The sequence below is a fragment of the Oncorhynchus masou genome, chromosome 13, assembly GCF_036934945.1.
Source record: "Oncorhynchus masou masou isolate Uvic2021 chromosome 13, UVic_Omas_1.1, whole genome shotgun sequence".
NCBI classification, from domain to species: Eukaryota; Metazoa; Chordata; class Actinopteri; order Salmoniformes; family Salmonidae; genus Oncorhynchus; species Oncorhynchus masou.
In genome coordinates, this window is record NC_088224.1 from 71,259,146 (window position 1) to 71,285,786 (window position 26,641).

General features: G+C 41.3%; 3 protein-coding genes across 4 annotated transcripts in view; 1 reads left to right on the forward strand and 2 right to left on the reverse strand.

Moving 5' to 3' along the window:
* LOC135552987 (ribosomal protein S6 kinase beta-1-like) lies at positions 1–10,193 on the reverse strand. 2 transcript variants are annotated; one of them, XM_064984989.1, is made up of 15 exons: positions 10,051–10,193; positions 8,966–9,009; positions 8,715–8,835; positions 8,515–8,583; positions 7,815–7,962; positions 5,554–5,611; positions 5,230–5,330; positions 3,825–3,915; positions 3,601–3,691; positions 3,374–3,481; positions 3,227–3,289; positions 2,889–2,966; positions 2,685–2,792; positions 982–1,094; positions 1–881 (listed from the first exon to the last, which is right to left on the reverse strand). In XM_064984989.1, exons 1-15 carry the CDS (start codon positions 10,117–10,119, stop codon positions 626–628), a joined length of 1,518 nt encoding a protein of 505 aa, XP_064841061.1. In that variant the 5' UTR covers positions 10,120–10,193; the 3' UTR covers positions 1–625. The 2 variants fall into 2 exon arrangements, with proteins under 2 accessions (XP_064841061.1, XP_064841062.1); XM_064984990.1 differs by lacking the exon at positions 8,966–9,009 and having other exon boundaries at positions 10,051–10,133.
* On the forward strand, positions 10,181–17,149 carry tubd1 (tubulin, delta 1). The gene is made up of 9 exons (XM_064984991.1): positions 10,181–10,574; positions 10,673–10,820; positions 12,642–12,858; positions 13,643–13,874; positions 14,030–14,194; positions 14,467–14,607; positions 14,719–14,902; positions 15,028–15,204; positions 16,911–17,149. Exons 1-8 carry the CDS (start codon positions 10,424–10,426, stop codon positions 15,128–15,130), a joined length of 1,341 nt encoding a protein of 446 aa, XP_064841063.1. The 5' UTR covers positions 10,181–10,423; the 3' UTR covers positions 15,131–15,204; positions 16,911–17,149.
* LOC135552990 (vacuole membrane protein 1-like) overlaps positions 16,226–26,641 on the reverse strand; it is a 25,315-nt gene continuing 14,899 nt past the window's right edge. The window contains exons 6-12 of the mRNA XM_064984992.1: positions 24,807–24,971; positions 24,294–24,425; positions 21,989–22,069; positions 21,673–21,789; positions 21,037–21,098; positions 17,186–17,288; positions 16,226–17,043 (exon numbers count right to left, since the gene is read on the reverse strand). Coding sequence (XP_064841064.1) covers positions 16,891–17,043; positions 17,186–17,288; positions 21,037–21,098; positions 21,673–21,789; positions 21,989–22,069; positions 24,294–24,425; positions 24,807–24,971 — 813 coding nt within the window. The 3' untranslated portion in view covers positions 16,226–16,890. The remainder of the gene's footprint in view (positions 17,044–17,185; positions 17,289–21,036; positions 21,099–21,672; positions 21,790–21,988; positions 22,070–24,293; positions 24,426–24,806; positions 24,972–26,641) is intronic.

The window sequence follows — 26,641 nt, forward strand, 5'->3', positions numbered from 1 at the left end:
TAAAAAGTAAACATTTGTTTTTATTGAGGCCCTCATGAATTGATCCATCATTGATATAGCACAGTATATGCATTTATTTTGTATTAAGACAAAGCTATGTTCAGAACCTCAGCTTATTGATAACCCTCCCAATCATATTTTCAATTAACAATAATTCATGATTTCATTCCGAGCCAGGAAGTAATCTTCAAGAAATACTGTCAAATCTCCCAAGTGTTCAGTGGAAGCAATTAATTCGTCATAAGCATTCAATCATCAAACAAGAAGCACTTTGCATGATATTTTATATACTGCACATTTTATACATGTTCTCATTCCTTTTTTTGTGGTAGGATGGAGTAATAAAAACAAGTTAAAGATTCAAAGTGATGCCCCGGCCCGCTGGTCCAGTCCTGCTAGGGGTCAGGGTGAAGAGGTCAAGGGGACCTGAGGGAGTGGCCCAGTCCGCCGAGCTCAGCTGCAGCACACTGGAGGTGAAAGCCTGAGGGAGACTTCAGGTAGTGATGGTGTGTAGAACTGAAATGTAATGTTTCATAGTCTCTAGTGTCTTTATATTTAAAAAATAAAAAATAAGAGAAGAAATATCAACAAAGAAAAAATAAAATCCTCTAAGATGAGCTGCTGGTCATAGGTTAATGCGTAGATGCTCGGGCCGCTTGGCCATGACAGGGTAGGCCTGTTGTTTGAACTGGGACAGGTTGGCTCCCGAAGGTTGGCGGATGGGAAGGGGCGCAGAGGCCTCAGAGCTGGCCTGCACTTCCATCTGTTCTGAGGCGGACACCTCCATGACCTGCTCCTGGGGCGACTGGAGACATAGAGAGGATCCGCCGGGCATCAAGGGGCCCCGGGGCCACATGTCACCAGCAGAGAACTTGAAAGGGCTGAAAATGAATAGGGGACATACTATGACTGTGATGTGGCATATTCACTGTTACTGCACAAGCTATGTAGGAACAGACAGAGGCTGAAACAATGGAATACCTGACTGGTGTTCTTGGGCTCCCCAAAAACCGTCGGGGTGAGCGGATTTTTGGCTCAAATGAGAATTTTTCCTTGACGTTTTCAAGTACTGATGGAGCAACATACGTAAAGCCCTGCAGAAGCAATGACAGAGGGGTTATGGTCACCAGTACTGCCTACAAATGTATTAAGGAGAAATTAAGGTGAGCAAAGTTACGAGGCTCGAATTTAGTCAACCTGGTTCTATATAGATTGTGCATGTTAAAAAACTTTTCTTTTATGATAGAGTATAGCCTATGGCTGGATTTATATTTTTTCCTATGCTACATTAATTTGGCAGACCTAACTTGATTGACCCTCTTTCTATTACAAGGCCTAGTCTATGAGAGGCCTAATCATATTTGTATGAATATTTTGTTAAGTGCCTGTTGACGAGTCATCAACAGAAAAATGAATTCAAGTTTATCAAGACATTTTGCAGGAGCATGTAAGGCTATCTGTCTGCCAATTGAAGCTCAGTTGTGTATATGCAACAGGTCAACAACCCAAAACACAGAAGTAAATCAACAGCAGAATGGCTTTAACAGAAAGAGAAAAACGCCTTCTGGAGTGGCCCAGTCAGAGTCCTGACCTTAACCCGATGGAGATACTGTGGCATGACCTCAAGAGAGCAGTTCACACCAGACATCCCAAGAATATTGCTTAACTGAAACAGTTTTGTAAAGAGGAATGGTCAAAATTCCTCCTGACCTCTGAGCAGATCGGATCCGCAACTACAGACAACGTTTGGTTGAGGTTATTGCTGCCAAAGGAAGGTCAACCAGTTATTAAATCCAAGGGTTCACAAACCTTTCCTACCCTGCACTGTGAATGTTTACACAGTGTGTTCAGTAAAGACATATAAACGTATAATTGTTTGTGTGTTATTAGTTTAAGCACACTGGGTTTGTCTATTGTTGTGACTTCGATGAAGATCAGATAACATGTTATAACCAATTTATGCAGAAATCCAGGTAATTCCAAAGGGTTCACATACTATTTCTTGCCACTATGTATACTGAACAAAAATAAAAACAATATGTAGCCGAAATAAAAGATACCAGAAATGTTCCATACACACAAAAAGCTTATTTTTTTCAAGTCTGTGCACAAATGTGTTTACATCCCTGTTAGTGAGCATTTCTCCTTTGCCAAGATAATCCATCCACCTGACAGGTGTGGCATATCAAGAAGCTGATTAAACAGCCTGATCACACCAGCCCAGGACCTGGACATGCGGGATCGTTTGAGACCAGCCATCGAGACATCTGATGAAACTGAGAAGTATTTCAGGCTGTAATAAAGCCCTTTTGTGGTGGAAAACTCATTCCGATTGGCTGGGCCGGGCTCCCCAGTGGGTGGGCCTGTTTCCCCAAGTAGGCTGGCCTATGCCTTCCCAGGCACACCCATGGCTGCACCCCTGCCCAGTCATGTGAAATCTGTAGATTAGGGCCTAATAAATTCATTTCAATTGACTGATTTCTTATATGAACTGTAACTCAGTATAATCGTTGAAATTGTTGTGTTATATTTTTGTTCAGTATAAAATGTCTTTAGAATGTGCATGTAACAAAGAAAGAAAAAGCTGTAAAAACAAAGGGGTGGTGGACAGGCCAAAAAACAAATAATAATAAATAAAATAATAATAAAATAATTGTCCCTAACAAGATATGTAGCCGTCTTACCAGAAAGGCTTGGTTAGCGCTTTCACTCAGCGTGGAGTCATCTGGGCTGTCTACTGGTGTCTGGCTGGTGAACTTAGAGTCAAACTGGCTCACATCTTCAGCGGATTGCTATGGATACAAGAGATCAGGTGTGTTACAGAGTCTAACGCCTGTGAGAGCTTGAAAGGTTGTCTAAAACAAAATGGAAGCTCTTCTGTTGCTTACCAGGAAAGGCTTGAATGGAGGCTCCACTTTCCTGGCCAGGAGCTCTTCCCAGTTAATGTGTCGGAAGAAGGGATGAGCCTAAGGAAAGATCATCAGAAAATAATTATAACGACAGCTTTTAAATTTCAATACTTCCCTTTCCCCTCTCACTTTTGAACACTTCTATTTAGGGTCATCTTCTGTTGTTTTATGATCAAAGGCTTGAGACAGAAAGTGGTGCTTGCCAGAATGGGGTAAAATCTCAAACTCTCCTGCCCTCAAGGATGAGGTTACAGTTTATTCTTGACAGCATCAAGTCACTCCATCCAACATTTTTCCATTCCTTCTCTTGTTCTCACCTGCACCTCTGTAGCATCTCCGGCCCCTGCTCCAAGTCTTGACGAGGCATTTCTCTTTAGCAGCTGAAAAACAAGAACTAGTATAAATACATAAGTGATGACAAAAATAAAAATAAAAAGGTAAAATGTTTAAACAAACAAAGTCACCCTTTTCAGGAGATCTCTGGCTTCTTGTGTGAGGTAGGGTGGGAGGTTCAGCTTGCATTTTAAGATTTTGTCAATGGTCTTCTTCCTGTTTTCACCAGTGAAGGGTGGCTACATTTGAAGAAAGAACAAAATAATAATATTGGGTCAACACCACTTGATTGTAATAGAAGTTGTTGTTTTACCACATCATTATAAGCAGGAGGCTATGAGAGAAGTTTTGTACTCACCGCTCCAGTCAGCATATCGTACATAAGCGCTCCAAGACTCCACCAGTCCACTGCTCTGTTATGTCCACTTCTCATCAGGATCTCTGGGGCCCTGATACAACATCCATTTTTTAAAAATACATATTTTCATGGTAGACTGATGCAGTCAATATATAAAAATTGCACAGCTTTCAACAGATTTACATGAAGAACAGGTGGTGTGTATTTTACAAAGTGTAACTTACATGTACTCTATGGTGCCACAGAAAGTATGGGTGACTGTGCCGCCGTGGATGGACTCTTTACACAGCCCAAAGTCAGTCAATTTCACATGGCCTGGAAAAACACAACACAGAAACAAGTCAGCCAATTTCACTTTGAGGTGGATATGCAGAACATTTAGTAAATTACATTTCCTGCAGAATATATTGATGGGGAGGAAATCAAGTTATATATCTCAATATTATTTTATATTTTTGCTACTGTAGGTAGCATTAGCTAGCGCTAGTCAGCTGTTAGCCAAAACTCTGGTGTTTGTCATCCTATATCTTGTTCCCCATCTTTTTAAATAGTGTTGCAAAATGTTTTCACCACTTATTTACATGACTGATAAAAACATGTTTTCACATGCTCTCGTCTCTCAGCAGCAGACTCACATGCTGACCAGACCGGACACGTCGCCTGTGCGAACGTCGCAAAATAAATTTAGTAATCCATGTTATTCAATTATTGTACCCACACTGCTTGCGCGCGTGCGTGCGTGCGCCAACGAGCGTCTGCATTGCCAAGGGCTAAAATAGAACTCATTCCTATTTCTGACGCAGATCGCGCTGAAAGTCCTGCCTCTCTTATCTCCTCATTGGTTTATAGATGCAGGTACCCATGTACCATCTCCTCATTGGTTATACCCACGTGGGTGATTGAAAGACTAACTGTTTTGCCGGTAGTCGTGGTAATACTATGAAAGTTTAGATGCGATCACATATATAAGTTCAACGATGAAAAAGCCTGGAAGGAGGAGAGATGACTAGAAACGATTAGTTTGGTCGTTTCATGTGTGGATTAATTTGTCGGAGTGGAGGACCTTGTGCAGTTCAGGTAAAATAACAACTCAATGTTTATATCCCAGGACAAATTAGCTAGCAACAGCAAGCTAGCTAAATAGGATAAATTAGCTAGCAAGTGCAAGCTAACTAGCTAAATTGCCATACATATTTAATGCTTTTCGACCCGTCCCCAAATTAATGTAATTGGTTCAGTTTGTTTTGATATTTTAACTTGCGTGTCGTGATCACGTTTGGTGTAGGGGGACAAAATACATTTATGCACAATGGCGCACGAAACAGCCGTTTGGGTTCCGTGTTATAGTGAGCAATATTTTTGGAATACCAAATTGCAATAAAATCGCATTATCGAATCGCAATACACATTGAATCGTGAAAATCACAACCCATATCGAATCAGCACCTAAGCGCGTCTCATGAGGTCCCTGGCAATTCCCAGCCCTAATGTCTAACATGAAGTGCATATACAAGCACAAATATGGATGTATTTACAGCCAATGTAGCATCAAATATGGTCCGACTTGCAGTGAACATGATTGCAACTCAGGACGTTTGTTCTGACATCCTTGCCCAGCTCCAGCATTACCTTGGTTGTTAAGCATGATGTTTTCAGGCTTCAGGTCTCTATAGATGATGCCTTTCTGGTGCAGATGGCCCAGAGCCATGGAGATTTCTGCCAGGTAAAAACTGCAGATAAGAAAGAGACCACATTTACATTGTATTATTTTCTGTGCCAGGCACAGCCAACACCTGGTTCCCCAATCATCAGTTTACTGCTTTTGTAAATTGCATTTTCCCTTTCACCAACTAACATACTGGTGGAGTATATTCCAAAGAAGTGTCTTAGTGCAGTGGATGTAAGAAAACTGCCACTGGTATGACAATATTGCCTTTCGTCATCTCTACTCACCAGGCTGTGTCTTCCATAAATATCCCCTCTCTTTCCAGTTGCATAAACAGCTCTCCACCTGAAAATAACAAAATTAATTAAAACTGAAACAGACATTAAAAAAACTATGCAATTGTAGTGATGTACAAATGCACAAAATAATTGTGGGGGGACTACACCAAATTAACCCATTTACATTTTGAATCCTGACATTGACTGAATTTCACATACCATAGTGTGAATTTTTCTGTAACTCTAGATGTGCACAGACAGGAAGGGATGGTAGACAGGATATAGACACTATTACATACATCCCTGTGCCCAAGAACACAAAGGCAACCTGCCTAAATGACTACAGACCCGTAGCGCTCACGTCTGTAGCCATGAAGTGCTTTGAAAGGCTGGTAATGGCTCACATCAACACCATTATCCCTGAAACTCTAGACCCACTCCAATTTGCATACCGCCCACACAGATCCACAGATGATGCAATCTCTATTGATGATGCAATCTCCTTTCCCACCCGGAAAAAAGGAACACCTATGTGTGAATGCTGTTCATTGACTACAGCTCAGCATTCAACACCATAGTACCCTCAAAGCTAATCACCAAGCTAAGGATCCTGGGACTAAACACCTCCCCCTGCAACTGGATCCTGGACTTCCTGACAGGCCGCCCCCAGGTGGGGAGGGTAGGTAGCAACACATCTGCTACGCTGATCCTCAACACTGGAGCTCCCCAGGGGTGTGTGCTCAGTCCCCTCCTGTACTCCGTTCACCCACAACTGCATGGCCAGGTACGACTCGAACACCATCATTAAGTTTGCTGACGGCACAACAGTGGTAGGCCTGATCACTGACAACGATGAGACAGTCTATAGGGAGGTCAGAGACCTGGCCGGGTGGTGCCAGAATAACAACCTATCCCTCAACGTAACCAAGACTAAGGAGATGATTGTGGACTACAGGAAAAGAAGCACCGAGCACATCCCCATTCTCACCAACAGGGCTGTAGTGGAGCAGGTTGAGAGCTTCAAATTCCTTGGTGTCCACATCAACAACAAACTAGGTTGGTCCAAACACACCAAGACAGCCGTGAAGAGGGCACAACAAAGCCTATTCCCCCTCAGGAAACTAAAAAGATTTGGCATGGGTCCTGAGATCCTCAAAAGGTTCAACAGCTGCAACATCAAGAGCATCCTGACCAGTTGCATCACTGCCTGGTACGGCAATTGCTCGGCCTCCGACCGCAAGGCACTACAGAGGGTAGTGCGTATGGCCCAGAACATCACTGGGGCAAAGCTGCCTGCCATCCAGGACCTCTACACCAGGCAGTGTCAGAGGAAGGCCCTAAAAATTGTCAAAGACCCCAGCCAAAGACTGTTCTCTCTACTACCGCATGGCAAGCGGTACCGGAGTGTCAAGTCTAGGACAAAAAGGTTTCTCAACAGTTTTTACCCCCAAGCCATAAGACTCCTGAACAGGTAACCATTCGGTTACCCAAAATTTTTGCATTGTGCCCCCCCCTCTTTTACACTGCTGCTACTCTCTGTTTATCTTATATGCATAGTCACTGTAACTATACATTCATGTGCATACTACCAAAATTGGCCTGACCAACCAGTGCTCACGCACATTGGCTAACCGGGCTATCTGCATTGTGTCCCGCCACCCCCTCTTTTTACGCTTCTGCTACTCTCTGTTCATCATATATGCATAGTCACTTTAACGATACCTACATGTACATACTACCTCAATAAGCCTGACTAACAGGTGTCTGTATATAGCCTTGCTACTCTTTTTTCAAATGTCTTTTTACTGTTGTTTTATTTATTTACTTACCTACACACACACACACACACACACACACACACACACACACACACCTTTTTTCCCCACACCATCGGTTAGAGCCTGTAAGTAAGCATTTCACTGTAAGGTCTACACCTGTTGTATTCGGCGCACGTGACAAATAAACTTTGATTATGGTTAGATGTAATGAGCAGAGGCACATTAAGTGTTGATGTAAAGTATGCAAAGGCCAACATCCTGTGTGTGACAACCAATTCAGATGATTTGAATCATGATTTTGGTGAAACCATCCTTTGGTCTAAGAAAAGAAACCATCTGCATGACTGGGACTTCTAATATGGAAGGAGATTCAGTCTGGCTCCCCAGCAACTCTTGGGCAACAGGAAGAGTGTGGAAAGAATGGATGGTTGTTTATCTTCTGGTGAATAGGTCATTTGGTTTAACTGCCTTTGTGACCCCTGATTTACTGACCGCTGAGGTACTCCAGGATGAGGTACAGCTTTCCCCCCGTCTGGAAGGCGTAGATGAGATCCACGATGAAAGGATGCTTCACTTCCTCCAGGATGTTCCTCTCCGCCTTGGTGTGAGCAGTGTCCTTAGCATTGCGTACAATCATAGCCTGCGAGGCCCCAAAACATTCATGACCATTAGTCACGTTATTACCGCTAGTCTGCCATTTCAAAAGCCACATGATAAAATACATTTCATTATCAGTTCACGACAAGCAGCCACTGTCAAGAATGTGCTAACACTGAACTCAGCGTTGCTTAGAATAATTCTGTTTGAAATTAAGCAATTGGCTTTTCAGTGCATTTTTTAAGCATAGCTTGTTGGACAAATCTTGATGAAGTGGTAAGTGACTGCATCTGTCATTAAAGGCCATTTCACTTTCACTGATCAAGCAAAAACACTATCTTTTGTGCAAAATCTAATGGACTGAGACAGCTTCTTAACAGCCAAGTCTGCAGCAGCGAAGATGGCTAACTACCAACAAGACCTTACCCACCAACAGGCTTCAGGGAAATACTTGTACACAGAAGCAAAATAAAACAATGTTTATTTGTCATATTTACTAAGTTTGAGACAAAATTGAGAGACACTTAAGGGCTATGCATGCTGCCAATGATGTACTAAATGTAAATAAATGTGTTTGAATGTTGTTTTTTGGTACCTTCTTTAAAACCTTCATTGCAAATATCTTCCCTGATGCTGCTCCAGCAACTTTTCGAACTTGAAAAACCTTACATAAAGAAAAAGGCAATAACCAGTTCAACACAATGGGCCAGGCCAAATAATGACAAGTGTGACATGGAATTAAAAAATGTCATAAAAGTAATCTTGTGAAAAGACATTTGAATAAGAGGAGGATACCTTTCCATAACCGCCCTTTCCCAGCACTCGCAGCAGTTCAAAACACTCCGGCCTGATGTTCTCTGTTCCTTGATTGACGTTGTCCTCAGATATCTCAATTTTCTCACAGTCGTCCAGATTGCTGAGGAAAGAAGTCATGCAATTATATGCTCACTTTCAATACACTGACTGTAGCACGGTACAATTACTAACTACTCAACATAATGATTTAATCGACCAGTCCTTCATAAATGCTAAGTGTTAACACTTACAATTCAAAGCCGCTGCACTGGTCCATGAAATCGTTGATCTGAGTCTGACAGAAAATGTGAATTAAAAAATAAATCTGCTTTATAACTGAAATTACTGCAGAGCCATAGAACCGCAGTAGCATCTCATTAGATTCAACAGGAATGTTGATTATATTTTAAAAGTGTTCAATCTTAGACGCAAGGACTACTGAAATCAATGCAATATTAGTGAAAACATTAAGTCAGCACAAGCCAAGATTTGGGAGCATACCATCATTAATTCAGAAGCCTGGATAACGGATCTTGAGCTGTAGACTGCTTTTCTTGACAGCCTAGGAATTGACCCCTAATTTACGTTTATTATGTTATAAATGATAAGAAGTCTTTATGGAGGTAAATATTTTACACCCCAAAAAACATGTGACGTGATATTTAGTGTTGCCCAAAATCCTTGACAAAGGGCACTGAACATGAGATGCGATTACATACGAAATGTTTACGCTAAAGTTGTCATTCTTGGTAGCTAACTGTCAGTGCATGAATAGTTATTTCATACCATTTAAACATGGCCCTATACAACCAATTCACTAGCTAGTTGTCGCAAATTGTTCATAGATAGACCTATCAGAACTGTGGATGTCCACTATAACCATGATTAAAAGCTTGTCCAAATTGGGATATGCCTGTGTCCACATAAGGACGTCCACTCCAGTCCATATTGTTCCAAACTGCAGAAGTGCCAAAATAAACTGTTGCACGCCAGCAACCAAATCACGCTTGCTTTTGCTGCACAGACCGTCTAGCAAGTTTAAAAATAGTATATTCAATATTAGTATAACGCGTTACGTATGCAAATGTCGTAATGCCATGTATAACAACTATCTCGCGAAAGCTGAGAACAAGTGACAGCTCATGAGTGTTAATTTAGCTGGTTGATCTATGCGGCTAGCTAATGTTAGGTGGTAGCATTGTCAAAAGTGGGCCTAATGCATTGGTAACAAACCAAGACGACAGGCCTATCTATACCTAGTAAGCTACCTAACATGACTATTAGAAGTTACATCGAATACTCGTGCAACCACACGCGACAAAATCGAGAAAATTACCTCCTCGAGCTCATCGTCGGAGACATTTTCCTCCGGCTGATCCAAATCGATATCGAATATACCCGCCATCGCTGCTGTCGTTCAGTCCGTGAAAATAGCTCGCGCTCCCCGCCTCATGGACAAACACACATCGCCGCGGCCATAACCGGGTACTACACTGAGCATGCGCACCACGCAACCAACCAAGTGAAGCGCGGACATGATCGATTTGTTGCAGGAAACACGGCGAGCTTCTAACCAGACTGGAATACAAACATAAAACTGTCATTGATAGTTTGTGGAAACATAGCTAGCAAGTTTATTTCCATACATATTCATTGAACATTTAGGCGAACATACTTGAAAACAACAGCTTTTGCAAGCAGGAATAATAATGTCCATCGTGACAGTGCAACTTGGACAATGTGGCAACCAGGTAGGCCAAGAGTTGTTCGAGGTGATCAGCAATGATGCAAATGATACGCAAAGAAAGGTTTACAGTGAATGCAGCAGTGAGCGTTTCTTCAATGAGACTGCAAAGAGAGGTAAGTTAGCTATTCCTAATGATAATAAGCTGGTGCACCTCTTCTAACATTTAAACTTAACAGATGTGTATTTAACCTTTAATGTTATCTTTGCACAGAACTCGTAGCAAGGTCAGTGCTGATTGACATGGAACCCAAAGTCATCTCACAGAGTATTGCAAAGACTGCCAAATCTGGGAAGTGGAGATATGGGGACCGTTCACACTTCAGTCAGAAACAGGGTTCCGGAAACAACTGGGCAAATGGGTAAGGAGGTTTTCAATGTGCAGAATTTGTTTGGAGGGGCTGGCCACCTTGTAATTATAATGGCTCTGAATTTTTCATGACCACATGACGTGACATGAAAAACTGGTCAGGTGACATCATGTACAGTGCATTCAATGTATTCACACCCTTTGACTTTTTCCAAATTTTTGGAAACGTTACAGCCTTATTCTAAAATTGATGATGTAAACATTTATCCTAATCGAACTACACACAATGTCCCATAATGACAAAGTGAAAACAGGTTATTAGAAATAACAAACAGAAATACCTTATTTACATTTGCACCCCATTATTTTTATTTCTACTTTGCACATTCTTCCATTGCAAATCTACCATTCCAGTGTTTTACTTGCTATATTGTATTTACTTTGCCACCATGGCCTTTTTTTCCCTTTACCTCCCTTATCTCATCTCATTTGCTCACATCGTATATAGACTTGTTTATACTGTATTATTGACTGTATGTTTGTTTTACTCCATGTGTAACTCTGTGTCGTATGTGTCGCACTGCTTTGCTTTATCTTGGCCAGGTCGCAATTGTAAATGAGAACTTGTTCTCAACTTGCCTACCTGGTTAAATAAAGGTGAAATAAAATAAATAAACATAAGTATTCAGACTCTTTGTAATGAGACTCGAAATTGTGGCCGCCATCATTCTTAAATGGAATAATATTGGAACCACCAAGACTCTTCCTAGAGCTGGCCGCCCGGCCAAACTGAGCAATCGGGGGAGAAGGGCCTTAGTCAGGGAGGTTACCAAGAACCCGATGTACACTCTGACAGAGCTCCACAGTTCCTCTGTGGAGATGGGAGAACCTTCCAGAAGGACAACCATCTCTGCGGCACTCCACCAATCAGGCTTTTATGGTAGAGTGGCCAGACAGAAGCCACTCCTCAGTGAAAGGCACATGATAGCCCGCTTGGAATTTGCCAAAAAGCACCTAAAGGACTCAGACCATGAGAAACAACATTATTTGGCCTGAATGCCAAGTGTCCTGTCAGGAGGAAACCTGGCACCATCTGTACGGTGAAGCATGGTGGTGGCAACATCATGCTGTGAGGATGTTTTTCAGCGACAGGTACTGGGAGACTAGTCAGGATCAAGGGGAAGATGAACGGAGCAAGGTATTATAGAGAGATCCTTGACGAAAACCTGCTCCAGAGCGCTCAGGACCTCAGACTGGGTCGATGCTTCACCTTCAACGGGACAATGGCCCTAAGCACACAGCCAAGACAATGCAGTAGTGGCTTCGGGACAAGTCTCTGCATGTCCTTGAGTGGCCCAGCTAGAGCCCGGACTTGAACCCGATCAAACTTCTTTGGAGAGACCTGAAAACAGCCGTGCAGCGATGCTCCCCATCCATCCTGAAAGAGCTTGAGGATCTGCCGAGAAGAGTGGGAGAAACTCCCCAAATACAGGTGTGCCAAGCTTCTAGCGTCATACCCAAGAAGACTTGAGGCTGTAATCGCTGCCAAAGGTGCTTCAACAAAGTACTAAGTAAAAGGTCTGAATACTTATGTAAATATGATATTTCTGTTTTTTTATTCTTAATACATTTGCAAAAATGTCTAAAAACCTGTTTTTGCTTTGTCATTATTTTGTGTAGTTTGATGAGGGGGGAAAAACAATTTAATCCATTTTAGAATTAGGCTGTAATGTAACAAAATGTGGAAAAAGTCAAGGGGTCTGAGTACTTTCCGAATGAACTGTAGTTAGGAAAAACTCTATGTCCGCACCTGACAGCAGTGTCCATAGCACTATAATATGACAACACTGTGTTTTCTTTTCTTTGCGTGTAGATACTGTGTCCATGGACCACGTCATGAGGAGGTAGTGATGGACATTGTGAGGAGGGAAGTGGAGCACTGTGACTGTCTGGCAGGAATCGTGGCCATGATGAGTGTGGCAGGGGGCACAGGGTCAGGGGTGGGCACATACGTTACTCAGTGTCTCCGGGATGCCTACCCAAACTCCTTCATCCTCAACCACCTGACATGGCCCTATGGCACTGGAGAGGTAAGAGGCTTGCTTCAGCACCTGCAAAATATCACAGAACTGTCAACAAATGTGTATATACAGTGCCTTCGGAAAGTATTCAGACCCCTTGACTTTTTCCCACATTTTGTTACATTACTGCCTTATTCTATAATAGCTAAAATAAATAATTTTCCTCAGCAATCTATACACAATACACCATAATGACAAAGCAAAAACAGAAGGGAGACACTCCCCAAATACACGTGTGCCAAGCTTGTAGCGCCATACCCAGAAGACTCTGTTGTAATCGCTGCCGAAGGTGCTTCAACAAAGTACTGAATAAATGGTTTGAATACTAATATTTCAGTTTTTTTATTTTTAAATTAGCAAACATTTCTAAACCTATTTTTGCTTTGTCATTATGGGGTACTATGTGTAGATTGATGTGGACAAAAAACAATTTAATCGATTTTAGAATAAGACTGTAACGTAACAAAATGTGGAAAAAGTCCAGGGGTCCGAATGCACTGTAAAGGCCTAACATTTATGTTTTAAAATAGACATATTTCCTATGGAATAAGAAAGTAATATTGCAAAGCATTTACTTTTTACATTTACATTTGTCATTTAAAAGACGCTCTTGCCCAGAGCGACTTACAATTATCTTAAAATAGCTAGGTGAGACAACCACATTTCCAAAGTAGAAATGGCAAAAAAATTACACCGTTACAATAATATAATTTTTGAAGGTAGAAACAACATCATCAGTACTCTTTGGATGACTAGTTTTCACTAATTGCTGTATTGTGCTTTCCTTTTGAAGGTGATAGTCCAGAACTACAACTCTGTGCTCACACTGTCACACCTCTACCAGCTCTCAGATGCCATCCTGGTTCATGAAAATGACACGGTTCACAAGATCTGTGCTCAGCTCATGAATATCAAACACATATCATTCAGGGATGTCAACAAAGTCATCGCCCACCAGCTAGGGAGTGTTCTGCAGCCTGCACTCACTGGTGGCTCCCATGGTATCTACAATAGAAACCCCATAGGTGAGTACTGAGCAGCATCAACACTGTACTGTAACAACACACATTCTGTACATATACACACATAAACATATGCCCGCTTCAAGTGTAGTAGGTGGATGAAATAAACCAGTGTGTCAGAAAGTATTGAAGTTGCATATCACACACTGTGTTTCCAGGTGAACTGATGAGCAGCCTGGTGTGTCACCCAGAGTACAAGCTTCTCAGCGTGTGCAACATTCCCCAGGTGTCCAGCTCCTCTATGGCTTACAGCATGTTCACCTGGCCGGGCCTGCTCAAACATCTACGTCAGATGCTCATTGCCAACTCCAAAATGGAGGAAGGCACGTGTTGTGTTCTCATAGTACATTGGTCAGAAATGAGTGCTGTACTAGTCTTGAACACTAGGAGTCTGTATTGGCTAACTGAAATTCCAAATCAATCTATGCCCCCATGCAACTCAACATGGGTCTATTTATATTGATGCTGTTTAGTCATGAATTGTATTGTTTTTTTGTTGTGTAGCCATGCTAGTTTGTATAAGCTAGCTTCTCCATCATGTGTTTACTGTTTTTCATGTCCAGATGTTAATGCTCTGGGGACTGTTATTTATCAGGCATCGACTGGCAGGTGCGAGCCCCCTCTCTCCAGCCTGAAGGGATAGAGAGGACCGGGAGTCACAGACGACCAGGCTTCAACACCTCCCTGGCCAACCTGCTCATACTGCGGGGGAAGGATGTGAACAATGCAGAGATAAGTAAGAGACCAGTACATAGGTGTCTAACTACTATGGGACATAGTTTAATATAGATAGTAGTTGATTCATTCTAGAATCCAAAACAACTTTCGAATGTTTTTAAATCTATAGGTGGATTTCAGCATCCGAGTCTATATACCCCCTGGCTTCCAGCAGATGAGGCTTTCAGCATGTGGAAAACACCAGTCCCGTTTAACAAGTATGAGAAGTCTGCTATACTGGTCAGCAACAGTCAGACTCTGTTGAGGCCTCTGGACAACATGGTGGGGAAAGCCTGGAACATGTTTGCCTCCAGGTACAGTTAGACACATCATGTAAAAATGGCATGCATGTTCACTTATTTTGAAGTTTTCCAATGGTAGACAAATGATTTAAACTACCTCATTCCCACATATTGATGTGGTGTCTTTGCTTCCATAGGGCCTACATTCATCAATACACTAAGTTCGGGATCTCAGAGGAGGATTTCTTGGATAGCTTCACGTCTCTTGAACAGGTCATTTCTAGCTACAGTCAACTTTGATGCTACGATACTGTTTGGATATGACGAAAACCAGGATTCACTCCAACTGCAAATTTGGACAATGCACTTTCAAGGTAATTTCTGATTGAGCTAACATATGCAGTGTTTAGCATGAATGTGGTCTCTGAACATTGCCTTTAAACATGCATTGCGGACAAATTGCGCGATCAGATTGTATTCCGGCCTAAGCCAATAAAAACTTGCAGGGAGCTTATGCTTTATTGGCATGTTATTGGACAGGAGATTGAACATTACACACGTACTGTTCTCTTGTACCAAAGGAGTCAAAGAGCATTCATGTTGAAAGAATTACATGTACACTTTTGTAAAATGAATTTATACAAATAAAATTCCATTATTCAAGTACATTGAGGGGTATAAATACAAGTAACACGTTTTATATGAACAAGGCTTTTATTGAAGATTTTTCAGAAAAGACCACTAAATGCACACAAAACAGCCATGATGCCTTACAAAGATGTCTTTGTTGGGAAGGTAAGTTTGATTTGAATCATTAGCCATAAAAGGTACTGAAATTAGCACATGCTTTAAAGGTTGTACCATAGTCAAGACCGCACTCTTCAGATGGTTAATACCCAGAACTTCAGACAGCTTACAGGCTGTTGTTGCCATGTGATTCAAACAGTCAACACCAGTCTGATAAGCTATCTGACAGGATGGGAGATGGAGTAAAATACCTGCAACAACCAGGACCAGGTCTATACAAACCAGCTTCAGAAAAAATATTTTCCGACAGGACAATAATGCAATGCTTATCTGAAAAAAATAAGCCGTGATGATTTACAACTCGCTCATATATCTAGTTTCAAATTACAACATATCAATTCCATATTTCAATACATTATTCTCCAATTTACAATATAGCGATCCATATGCTTTGAGAATCTTGGCACTTACCTTTTGATGTTAATTCTTTAAAAGCGGTTCAAGCATTTTTTCAATCTTGGTGGTCTGAGTGCCTAAGCACTATTACCTCAACAGTAGAAGATGCTCTATATACAATAACATGGGGCAAGCTTACAAGAATGGAAGCAATTGTTTAAATAGTAAGAGAAACTCAGACATGGAAACAAGAATGATTCAGGCATTTTATATATTCTGCTCAAAGACCGTCTAAATGTACAGAATAAAAATGACACTAAGTTAGCTGAGTGTAATGTTAAGTTACAAATCCTTTTTGTTCCGTTTTGGTCCAAGTTAGTTCGTCCAGATCATTCAAAATACATACCGTCCCAAAAATATTTCCAGGATGTGCAAACCAATAACACATTGATCTGACTTGATATTGCTATTTCCAAGAAACACAAATGACAGATGGTCTATTTCTGATCAACAGGACAAAACACAAGAAAATGTAACCCTGAAAACGTCCTTAGCATCATATCAGCATACACAATGTCTGAGTCCATCCATACAGTGAAAAATTTGGTACAAATCAAGTATAGTGATTTAAGAACTGTGTTCAATGGAAGTAGGACCCTCCACCTTGCGTAAGGCATTGCAGCTGATATAGCTGCCAGCAAAACAGTTGACCTCCAGTTTCTGCTTAACTGCTCATAATATCCTATCACACACTAAACACAGATGAGGGGAAACTACAAAACCTTAAGGACAAACAAACAGTATACATCCGTAAGCACACACAGAATAGTGCCAGTTCAGCCTCTTAAGAATGGAAAAGGGCAAGGTTAGTTGGAGACAGAGCCGAGGGACTCAGCAGTCAGTTGGTGAGTCTCTTATCACTTGGTTTTCTCCTCAGTGTACCTCTGCTGCCGACTCTGTTGTCGTCGCTTGGCGTAGCTCTGAGCCATGGAGTTGATGATGGAGAAGATAAAGTAACAGACCATGACCAGAACCACCTTCTCAAAGACCCATGACAGCCAGTTCTCAGTCTGCACAGAGAGACATGCATACAGAGGAATATTACTCTTGACTAACACGAATGCATTACAATTTGTATTATCTTGGCAATCAATAAAATCACATGCTTTGTCTTGACTTAGGAAGGATGGATGATGGTAATAGTGCTCTTACCGCCGGGGTGCCAGCGCCTGTGTGGTGGTGGAGTTTACTCCTCTGGGCCTCCAGGTACTCACTGAAAGGCTTCTGTATGGAGGGACCTACCCTCGGCAGAGACCTGACACAGTGGCAGGGCAAGGACATCCACAGGCAAGGGAGAGGCGAGGCGGGGGAAAAGAGGGAGGGAAAGACAGACATTATATCCCAGAGTACTTACCATATCAGCAGTATCCCTTCACATGGTAAAATAATGAGGCTTTGTCGAGGGAACCCTTGGTCCATAGGACCAGGGTTTAAAGAGAGCAGTCTATTGCTCATGATGTCAAGAGTTCCAATTTCTATGTTTCTAGCTAGTCATCAAGTCTAGCTGGGAGTTCCCACTGCCAGTGTAGTGGCTGAGAGCACACAGCAGAGTGAAGTGAGGCAGTCCTCATCTCTTATTTATTCCTGAGATCCCTATAAGAAACCAGTCTGAGCCCAATAACCAGGAAGTGACTCAATATGCTGTCATCACAGCCTTATGGGTGGAAACAGATCAAACTAGGCGTGTTCATCAATATGACTGTCCATATGGGAGGGAGAGCAAAGGATTAGATCACTGTGTGGGCCCCTCAGTTCATCAGGGCTCTTTAGATTATAGTTACAGGGAATGCAGACATTGATTGGAAGAGAACCCTCAAGACACCACAACTTGATGTACCGGAGTAACACCACAAAAATTCGTAGTTGACAGTACTATACCAAAATAATTGGTAGAATTAAATCAATGTATCACAACCATCATTAAATAAAATATACAAACATTTCTTAGACATGGTTACAGTTTTTTTTATGCAGGTGTTAATATAAACTTCATCTAAAGCTTGACTAGACAGATTCAAGATAATTTACTATTGGGGTAAAAAGTTAATTGTAATTGCTGATCTTAAAACAAAGGGATATGGCATGCCCATTCCCAGACTAACTTTGAGTGACTCACTAAGCCACACACAAAACTGCTGCAATCACCAACAGTTCCGATTCAGCGTTCAAGCACCAGTGTAACACATAGTAGCGAGTCAGACCAGTCAAACAATTGCAATGGTAGCAAGCAATTGTTCTTTCTCACGCGACTCATTTTAACTGTGAGTAAGATGGCACTATAAACTGATCATTAGTTGTAAGATTTGTATTTTATTTGTTCATGATAATAAAAAAATTGGATGAGACAATAGTCAAGGAAGAGCTGAAGATTTTAGCTGATTTATGTTGGATGTGTTAAATGGAAGTGATGATTTATTTTTCTTTCATACAGTGGCTTGCGAAAAAAATGTACCCCCCTTGGAATTTAATTAATTTATTTTTTGTGGGTTTGTATTATTTAATTTACACAACATGCCTACCACTTTGAAGATGTTAAATGTTTTATTGTGAAACAAAGACTAAAAAACTGAACTTGAGTGTGCATAACTATTCGCCCCCCCCCCCCAAAATCAATACTTTGTAGAATCACCGTTTGCAGCAATTGCAGCTGCAAGTATCTTGGGGTATATCTCTATAAGCTTGGCACATCTAGCCACTGGGATTTTTATTCCCATTCTTCAAGGCAAAACTGCTCCAGCTCCTTCAAGTTGGATGGGTTCCGCTGGTGTACCGCAATCTTTAAGTCATACCACAGATTCTTAATTGGATTGAGGTCTGGGTTTTGACTAGGCCATTCCAAGACGTTTAAATGTTTCCCCTTAAACCACTCAAGTGTTGCTTTAGCAGTATGCTTAGGGTCATTGTCCTGCTAGAAGTTGAACCTGTCCCAGTCTCAAATCTTTGGACTGAAACAGGTTTCCCTCAAGAATTACCCTGTATTTAGCGCTGTCCATCATTCCTTCAATTCTGGCCAGTTTCCTAGTCCCTGCAGATGAAAAACATCTCCACAGCATGATGCTGCTACCACCATGCTTCACTGTGGGGATGCTGTTCTCGGGGTGATGGGGTGTTGAGTTTGTGCCAGACATAGCGTTTTCCTTGATGGCCTAAAAGCTACATTTGTGTCTAATCTGACCGGAGTATCTTCCATATGTTAGGGGAGTCTCCCACATGCCTTTTGGTGAACACCAAACATGTATGCTTATTGTTTTCTTTAAGCAATGGCTTTTTTCTGACCATTCTTCCGTAAAGCCCAGCTCTGTGGAGTGTACGGCTTAAAGTGGTCCTATGGACAGACACTCCAATCTCCGCTGTGGAGCTTTGCATCTCCTTCAGGTTCGCTTTGTTGCCTCTCTGATTAATGCCCTCCTTGCCTGGTCTGTGAGTTTTGGTGGGCGGCCTTCTCTTGGCAGGTTTGATGTGGTGCTATATTCTTTCCATTTTTTAATAATGATTTAAAGTGGTGCTCCGTGGGATGTTCAAAGTTTCAGATGTTTTTTTATAACCCAACCCTGATCTGTACTTCTCCACAACTTTGTCCCTGACCTGTTTGGAGAGCTCCTTGCTCTTCATAGTGCCGCTTGCTTGGTGGTTCCCCTTGCTTAGTGGTATTGCAGATGCTGGGGCTTCCAGAACAGGTGTATATATACTGAGATCATGTCACACTTAAATAAAGTTCCCCTGTGTGCAATCTAACTAATTATGTGATTTCTGAAGGTAATTGGTTGCACCAAATCTAATTTAGGGGCTTCATAGCAAAGGGGGTGAAAACATATGCACGTACTACTTTTACATTTTTTATTTAAGAATTGTTTCGAAACAAGCAACTTTTTCCCTTTCACTTCATCAATTTGGACTATTTTGTGTATGTCCATTACACAAAATCCATTTAAATTGTAATGCAGCAAAAGGAAAAACACCAAGTGGGACAAATACTTTCGCAAGGCACTGTACATCCTGCAGTTATTGTTCCCCTGCTGCTGTCAGGGAGATTCTGGTTCAGTCAAAGCTAAACTGCTGTGAGTCAGAACAGATTCCATCTGATAGGACCCCACATGGCTGGCTGACCACCTATGTGGGGAATTGGTTTGCGTGTAAGGGAAATACCCTTAAAGGTAAACACACACATCTGACTTTGATGTTAAGCTTTTATGATGGTATTTGATCAGAATGATCAACCCTCCCCCAGGGCTTGACATTAACTTTTTTTATCTTGTCCAAAAGCTCAAGTCACTTGTCTGTAAGAGCATTTTTACATCATTGTATGAAGCAAGGAACCACTTTACAAAATGCATTACTATCTTTTTCACCATAGAAACAGACAAATGTAGGCTACACTCTACATATTCAAGCCTGTCTCACAATACAACACTGCCCCTTTAAGGCTCTCTTGGAGGATGGTTGACCACCCTGGTAGCATACAAAATACTTGGGTCTTTATAAAATAATTCCCTCCAGGGCTCGAAATTAAGGGTGTCCTGTCGACAAATACTTTATGTCTACGGTACAGAACAGACTCTTGGACAGTTCTGGGAAGATTCATACAACCACTGCACAAAATGTTAAAAAGCAATGATGCTGATGCAACATCAGACAGTTTAGCTTAGAATGTTGATACAGTAGTTGTATTTCTTCATATTATAATGTCAACAATGTGCACATGGCTGTAGGCTGTGTGCAAATGTTCCAAAATGCAATTAGTGGGAAAACACCGCTCACTACATAGAACATGAGAAAAATGCTGGTTTCAATGGCATAGGCTATTAGACCCAAGTGTTTATAAAATAATTCCCACGGTCTTATTTTGGTTAGGCTACTTTGAAAAACAGTTTTAAACAATTCATTTAAACACATTTTAATTTTTTACTTAACAAGAGGACAAGCATCCATGTTGAGCCCCTGCCCCCCCAGTAAAAGCACCTCTCTCTTCATCTATACGCATACATTAACAGACTCATACTCACCCGATCAGAGACACCATCTGTTCCACTATGTGCTTGCTGAACGTTATAATAACAAACAGTTTCTGTGGGAAGACAAATGAATCAACTGGGTGATTAGTGATCAGTCTCGGTCAGAGACAGTGAGACCCTGAGTTGCCATCTGCACCGAGTTGGGGGACATATCCTATGAACACAGTGACACATGCCATCCCAGCCAAATCTGGACAGTAAAAGACCCATGAGGTCTGAGGGAGAAGCACAAAGCCTCCCCCGGACCCTGGTCCTCCTCAACCCTGGAGGGCTTTGTCAGAACTGGTGAGATCACTGGCTGCTACCACGGAGATTAATTGGTCTGGTTAGACGGCTCAGCTCTCACCACCACGACTCACAGAGAGACACAGTCAGTCTCTCACCGTCTGGGAGTAGATTAGTCACTGTGGCAGACTCAACAATAAAGCCTACAATTAAGAGTTTTATCTGGTTTACAAAAAGCAATGGCTCTCATTAAAGTGCTCTCCATACTCCTTTCATCTGGAATGGTCTTCTACAGCAGCACTGGAAGTACTTCAACACACAGACACCATGGAATTACAGCCAACTGAACATATTCTGACATTGTATGAATATCTAATTGGTTAGTACAACTAAAATATTTACTTGTATGTGCATCTTGAAGATGGCTTTCCCAATAAGCGTCGCTCCAAAGAAGGTCCAAAATGGTACCAGGAAGTGGCCACATGTTATACCAGCCAGGTCAAACAGAGGATTAGGTATCTGAAAGACAGGTCATAACATGTGAAAATATATCCTGTAATAGAGGAGTGCATTTGAATTCTACCTTCATTGCCATAACTTCATTGCAACCAACATCAACATTCAGTGATGCGCTTTAATAATAAAGGCCTCAACTTTAAAAAAACAGTATAAGATAACAGAGTGCACGTCAAGTCATCAAATGTAGGCTTGGACTTACCGAGGCGCAGGCGAGAATCCCAAAGAATCCCACTTTCTGCACCATGTTCTGAACGCCCAGTTTTGCTCTTGTGACAAAATCCTGGAAACATAATTCAACAGTTTATTATCAAATATTACATTTATGCTTAACACATTAACAAACCATTTCTTCAATAATATCAATATCATGATATATAACCAAACTGAAAAACAAGTCTAATGTAATTCTGAAAAGGGTGTTACTTGATAAAGAATTCATGTAGTATAACAAACGCTATCAGATGGGCTATTATCTTTTCCTTTCATCTCTTTAAGCAGCTCTGCTAAAAGTCCAAGCCAAGAGTTGTTGGCAAAGAACTGTTGAACTCTTATGAACTGATTGATATACACTACATCAAAATCAATGACGTCTTCAGTGATAATGTGTCAACCCTTGCCCTAAAACTATTTCGTTGTAACCGTCAGGTCAAAAGCATCTGACATGAATCTGTATATCGAGACCTTAGGACTTACAAGGTTCCACCTGACATTTGTCAAGAAGGAGTTATTCATATAGAGTTGTTCTTTAGGAAGTCCTTCACATATGTCAGATGTGAAAAAGTCAATTTACAATGAAAAGATCTGAACCTGTGCAAACACCTTTGAACTTGGTGCTATAAAGGTTATATCTGCAATCCTATCACACCGAGCTGGGTTGTCAATAAAAAAGAATGTATGTCGATGTACTTTTTGAATCATGAAAGAGGAAGAAGACATCACAAAACAGTCTGGTACTTGAAAAATACTAATCTCAAAACCATACAATTTGCAGATGGTACTGAAAGGTTCTAAGTCCTTTGTTCATATCACAGGTTATGGTCCTCTTTTGCAGTACTTTTTTTCACCACTTTTTCAGAAAAATGGCCATCACTTAAGCCCTTCATGGCAAACATAAATAAATGTGCCTTAAGGCATGTTTAAGAACCATTTGAGAGGCATTGCGTTTTTGTCTTGTTCGATATCAATATGAAAACCTTCAATTAAAAATAAATAAATAATAATGAACCTTTATCTGAACTAGGTAAGTCAGTTAAGAACAACTTCTTATGTACAATGATGGCCTAGGAACAGTGGGTTCCTAGGGGCAGAATTACATTTTTAGCTTGTCAGCTCGGGGATTCAATCCAGCAACCTTTCGGTTACTGGCTCAACGCTCTAACCACTAGAAGACCTGCCACCCCTTAATGGAAGGAGTATTTCACTAAAACTACAAACATACCACATTTTATTGATAACTAGCAAGTAGTTTACTGAGTTTGGGTGTCAGAGACCAGAAAAATATCAGTTTACTCATCCAGAGCTAAGCTTTAGCAATGTTGCTAGTTCTGCATAGGATATAGTGTATTTGTCATTTTAGTGAACTAACGACCATGTAATGAAGATTAATATATTTGCTGATGTGATTATAAAGAAGGAAGGGTATTCTATTTATTTAATCATTAAAATGTCTACCTATTGAAATAATTGTAACCTTCTGATAGAACCTTATGGCTGAACTTATATTGACATTTCAGAAACTTAAGGTTCGACCTGTGTTTGCACCCCACTTTTTTAAAAACATTTTTATTTTATTTTTACAAATGTTGGATTGGGTTTGGATACTCTGTAATTTTAGGTACCTTTAAGGTGAGGACCTTAAATGGGTTATGAAAGAAGAATTCACTTCCAAACAGTTCTGAGATGTTGGATGTAAATGGATGTTGGATGCTCAATATCTCAAAACTATGCTTTGCGCTGATAGAACCGTATAGTCCCAAGGTCACAATATCTTAATAATAAATGAGTATGCAGTGGTACACACATTTACTAGTAAAGATATGATAAGATATTACTTCTTTATTTCAGATTCCATTAAGTGAGACTAGACTGGAGGAAAATCTGATTCTTAATCTGAGCTCTTTGCTTAGTTAGCAATCTAATCTAAGGGGTAGGCACTGGTTGTCATGTCAGTAGCCTGTTCACATTGCCTGTCCTTCAATTGAAAGGATCATGAAAGAAAGACCTTAGGGATGATTAAAGGGGAGCTTGTTTCACCGTGACTCACTCCACTAGCAACTGTTACTGGAAATGGTGGGAGGGGCTTTCAGAAAAGTCATGTGATAACTGGAGACCAATCACAGGCCAGATAGAGAAGTCAGTAGATAGTGATGGACAGTTAGGTAGAGTTCCATCCCCAAATAAAATACTGAATGAGAGTTTATAAGACTACAGAGACTTGGGTGGAATGGGGCATTCAAGAGGCAGGCTACTACACTGTGAGAGGGGAGGACAGAGTCCCCACTCACCTGAGCAGTCTGTGCCTGCTCCAGCATCTCCTCAAACTCCTCATAGTCTTCGTCGTCTGGGTCTGCTCCAGATAGCCTGGCTGCTCGGGCCATGAAGTAGGGGGGCAACTCCCCAATAGCTGTACCTGCACCCTGGAGAGACAGTCACACACTGGTTTAGTTTAGCACTGGTTCATACCAGAGTCAAGCATAGCTCTATGGTCTCTCACTACTAGAGAATCTCTTCAGTGAGGTTACGTGAGGTCAACTGAAGACTACCATTGTTGAGCCCTCAAGATGCCCGATTGTTCTAAACCCAAAGGAGCGGTTTCCCCAGGCACAGATTAAATCCTGGACCAAAAAATAAAAACGTTTTAAAAATGGACATTCCCCATTGAGCTTGCTTTTTTTTGTCCAGGACTAGGCTTAATCTGTGTCCGGGAAACCACCCAATAGAGTTCACTAGAACGTTGAGCCTAGACTTTAGCTTAATTATACGTATTTTTGCCATTGAGGAAAGGCATGTTTACTCACCCACATACAGGCTTCCAGGCGGACCTTTGAGACAATGGACCAGAGTGAGATGCTGCCCTCCACTCCTCCATCTGGACAGATGATCTGGTCTGGGTAGGGGGGCTCGGGGAAGTCTGTAGAACCACACTCATACGCAGCCAGGGTGACTGATGCTATGTGTGGACCCTGAGAGCCAGAGGATGGATATTCTTTAATTCAACTGAACATGTACAGTTGACACACACTAGAGCTGGGATGATAAACCGAAAATTACCAACACCACCTTCTTCTTACCGAAGCATTTAGCTTAATTTGTTGATTTTGCTACACAACAATGCAATCTGAGAAGCACATGACCTTTGCTCAAAATGCTATTGCGGGACAAAGACCGTTTTCAAAGCAACTACTGTTGTTCTAGTTACAGAGGAGAGTCCCAGCTTTCTGTGAGTATGCCAATGCTTTTCTCACCTCCTAATATTGAGTTCATAACACCACTTTACAACCGGTGTAGGCTTTAGTTAGTATGGTTTTGATGCGCCCGCAGAGCCCAGTGCGTCATTTGCCTACATCAAGTAGCATAAGCCTAGCGCTGGAAAGTGTTTGTAGGACATTAGACTACATTTACTGATAGATTCATCGATTAGTCTACATGACTATCTAGCTACAATATCATATTTAGAGTTTTGAGTTCCCACTTCCTCAGCTGGTGAATAATAGCATCTACAAAGATGTCAGCAGATTCTCTACAGAGGCAAAAATAAATCTGATAATTTCGGATCCTATTTTGACAGGTTGTACATCAAAATATCAATCATGCATTTGCTGGATATGTTAGATGAAATCATAGGCTACCACCTCAGTTGTCTTACTTGGCACTGGGAAAATACGTTTTGAGCCGTATCGCTAATGTAAAGGAACTGTCAAAAAAACAAAACAATTGACTTTTTGTACACAGCTCTAGCACTTACCCCCCCAAAAATAGTGTTGTTATTTATTGCTGATTTATTGTTATTGTTTTTTTTTAAATGGGTCAATTTATTGCGATATGGAATTTTGTCCATGTCGCCCAGCTTTAGCCACCTGGCTTCAGTAACAAGTAAGGGCAGTCAGGGAACCTGAAACCACAACACAGAAAGCCTAGTATGCCATATCCTATTGAGATACCAAAGTGACAGGAGATAGACAGAAAACAATTAGTCAGTGCTGATCCCCATAGCTCTCCTAGAGAAAGCGAGCGGACATGCTGGGGAGTCTTCTTTTCACAATACGGGTTCACAAGGTCTCAATCCCTGCCTTTCCATTCCTTCAAATCCATACTCGTTTCGCCATGATGATGAGTCAATGATAACAAAACAATACCTTTTCATTATTTGGAAAGAAATAATCCACAAAACACAGCAAATGAAATGCACGGTGGCCATTGCCTTGATTGTTTAGCAAAATAAGAAGAACAGTCCCTACATTTCCATCTGAATCCAGCATTACCAGACTCATGAATCATACAATTATGCTTGTAACCCCCAGCTGAATGGGAGCATGGTCTCTGCTCCTTACTATGGGGCATCTAATTATTTAGGTCTGAGGTAAATCAATAGCAGCTCTTTGGAGGGCAGATGTTTCTGGCACCATTCAACGTGGGACTTTCCAACATGTTGACCTCACCTCAGTACGGTAAAGTGTGCACATAGCCTAACTATTTTATCAGGGAGCACAACCTCACCATTCTCCAGATAGTAGGAGGATATATTGTTTTTAAGTGGAGAGTACAAAAAAAACAGTTAAGCAAGCACTCTCATATCAGCACATATTTACACAAGTGGTTGATATTTTAGTGATGCCTTGATTGAAATATAAAG

What these genes read in the sequence shown, in the direction of transcription:
- LOC135552987 (XM_064984989.1), bottom strand. Translation starts at nt 10,119, where the DNA reads ATGGCGGGTATATTCGATATCGATTTGGATCAGCCGGAGGAAAATGTC. An exon ending in CAGTGCAGCGGCTTTGAATT is followed by an intron (nt 8,836 to 8,965) that starts GTAAGTGTTAAC and finishes TTCTTTCCTCAG; the next exon opens with CAATCTGGACGACTGTGAGA. An exon ending in GAAAGGGCGGTTATGGAAAG is followed by an intron (nt 8,584 to 8,714) that starts GTATCCTCCTCT and finishes TCTTTATGTAAG; the next exon opens with GTTTTTCAAGTTCGAAAAGT.
- tubd1 (XM_064984991.1), top strand. Translation starts at nt 10,424, where the DNA reads ATGTCCATCGTGACAGTGCAACTTGGACAATGTGGCAACCAGGTAGGC. An exon ending in GGAAACAACTGGGCAAATGG is followed by an intron (nt 10,821 to 12,641) that starts GTAAGGAGGTTT and finishes CTTTGCGTGTAG; the next exon opens with ATACTGTGTCCATGGACCAC. An exon ending in CTACAATAGAAACCCCATAG is followed by an intron (nt 13,875 to 14,029) that starts GTGAGTACTGAG and finishes CTGTGTTTCCAG; the next exon opens with GTGAACTGATGAGCAGCCTG.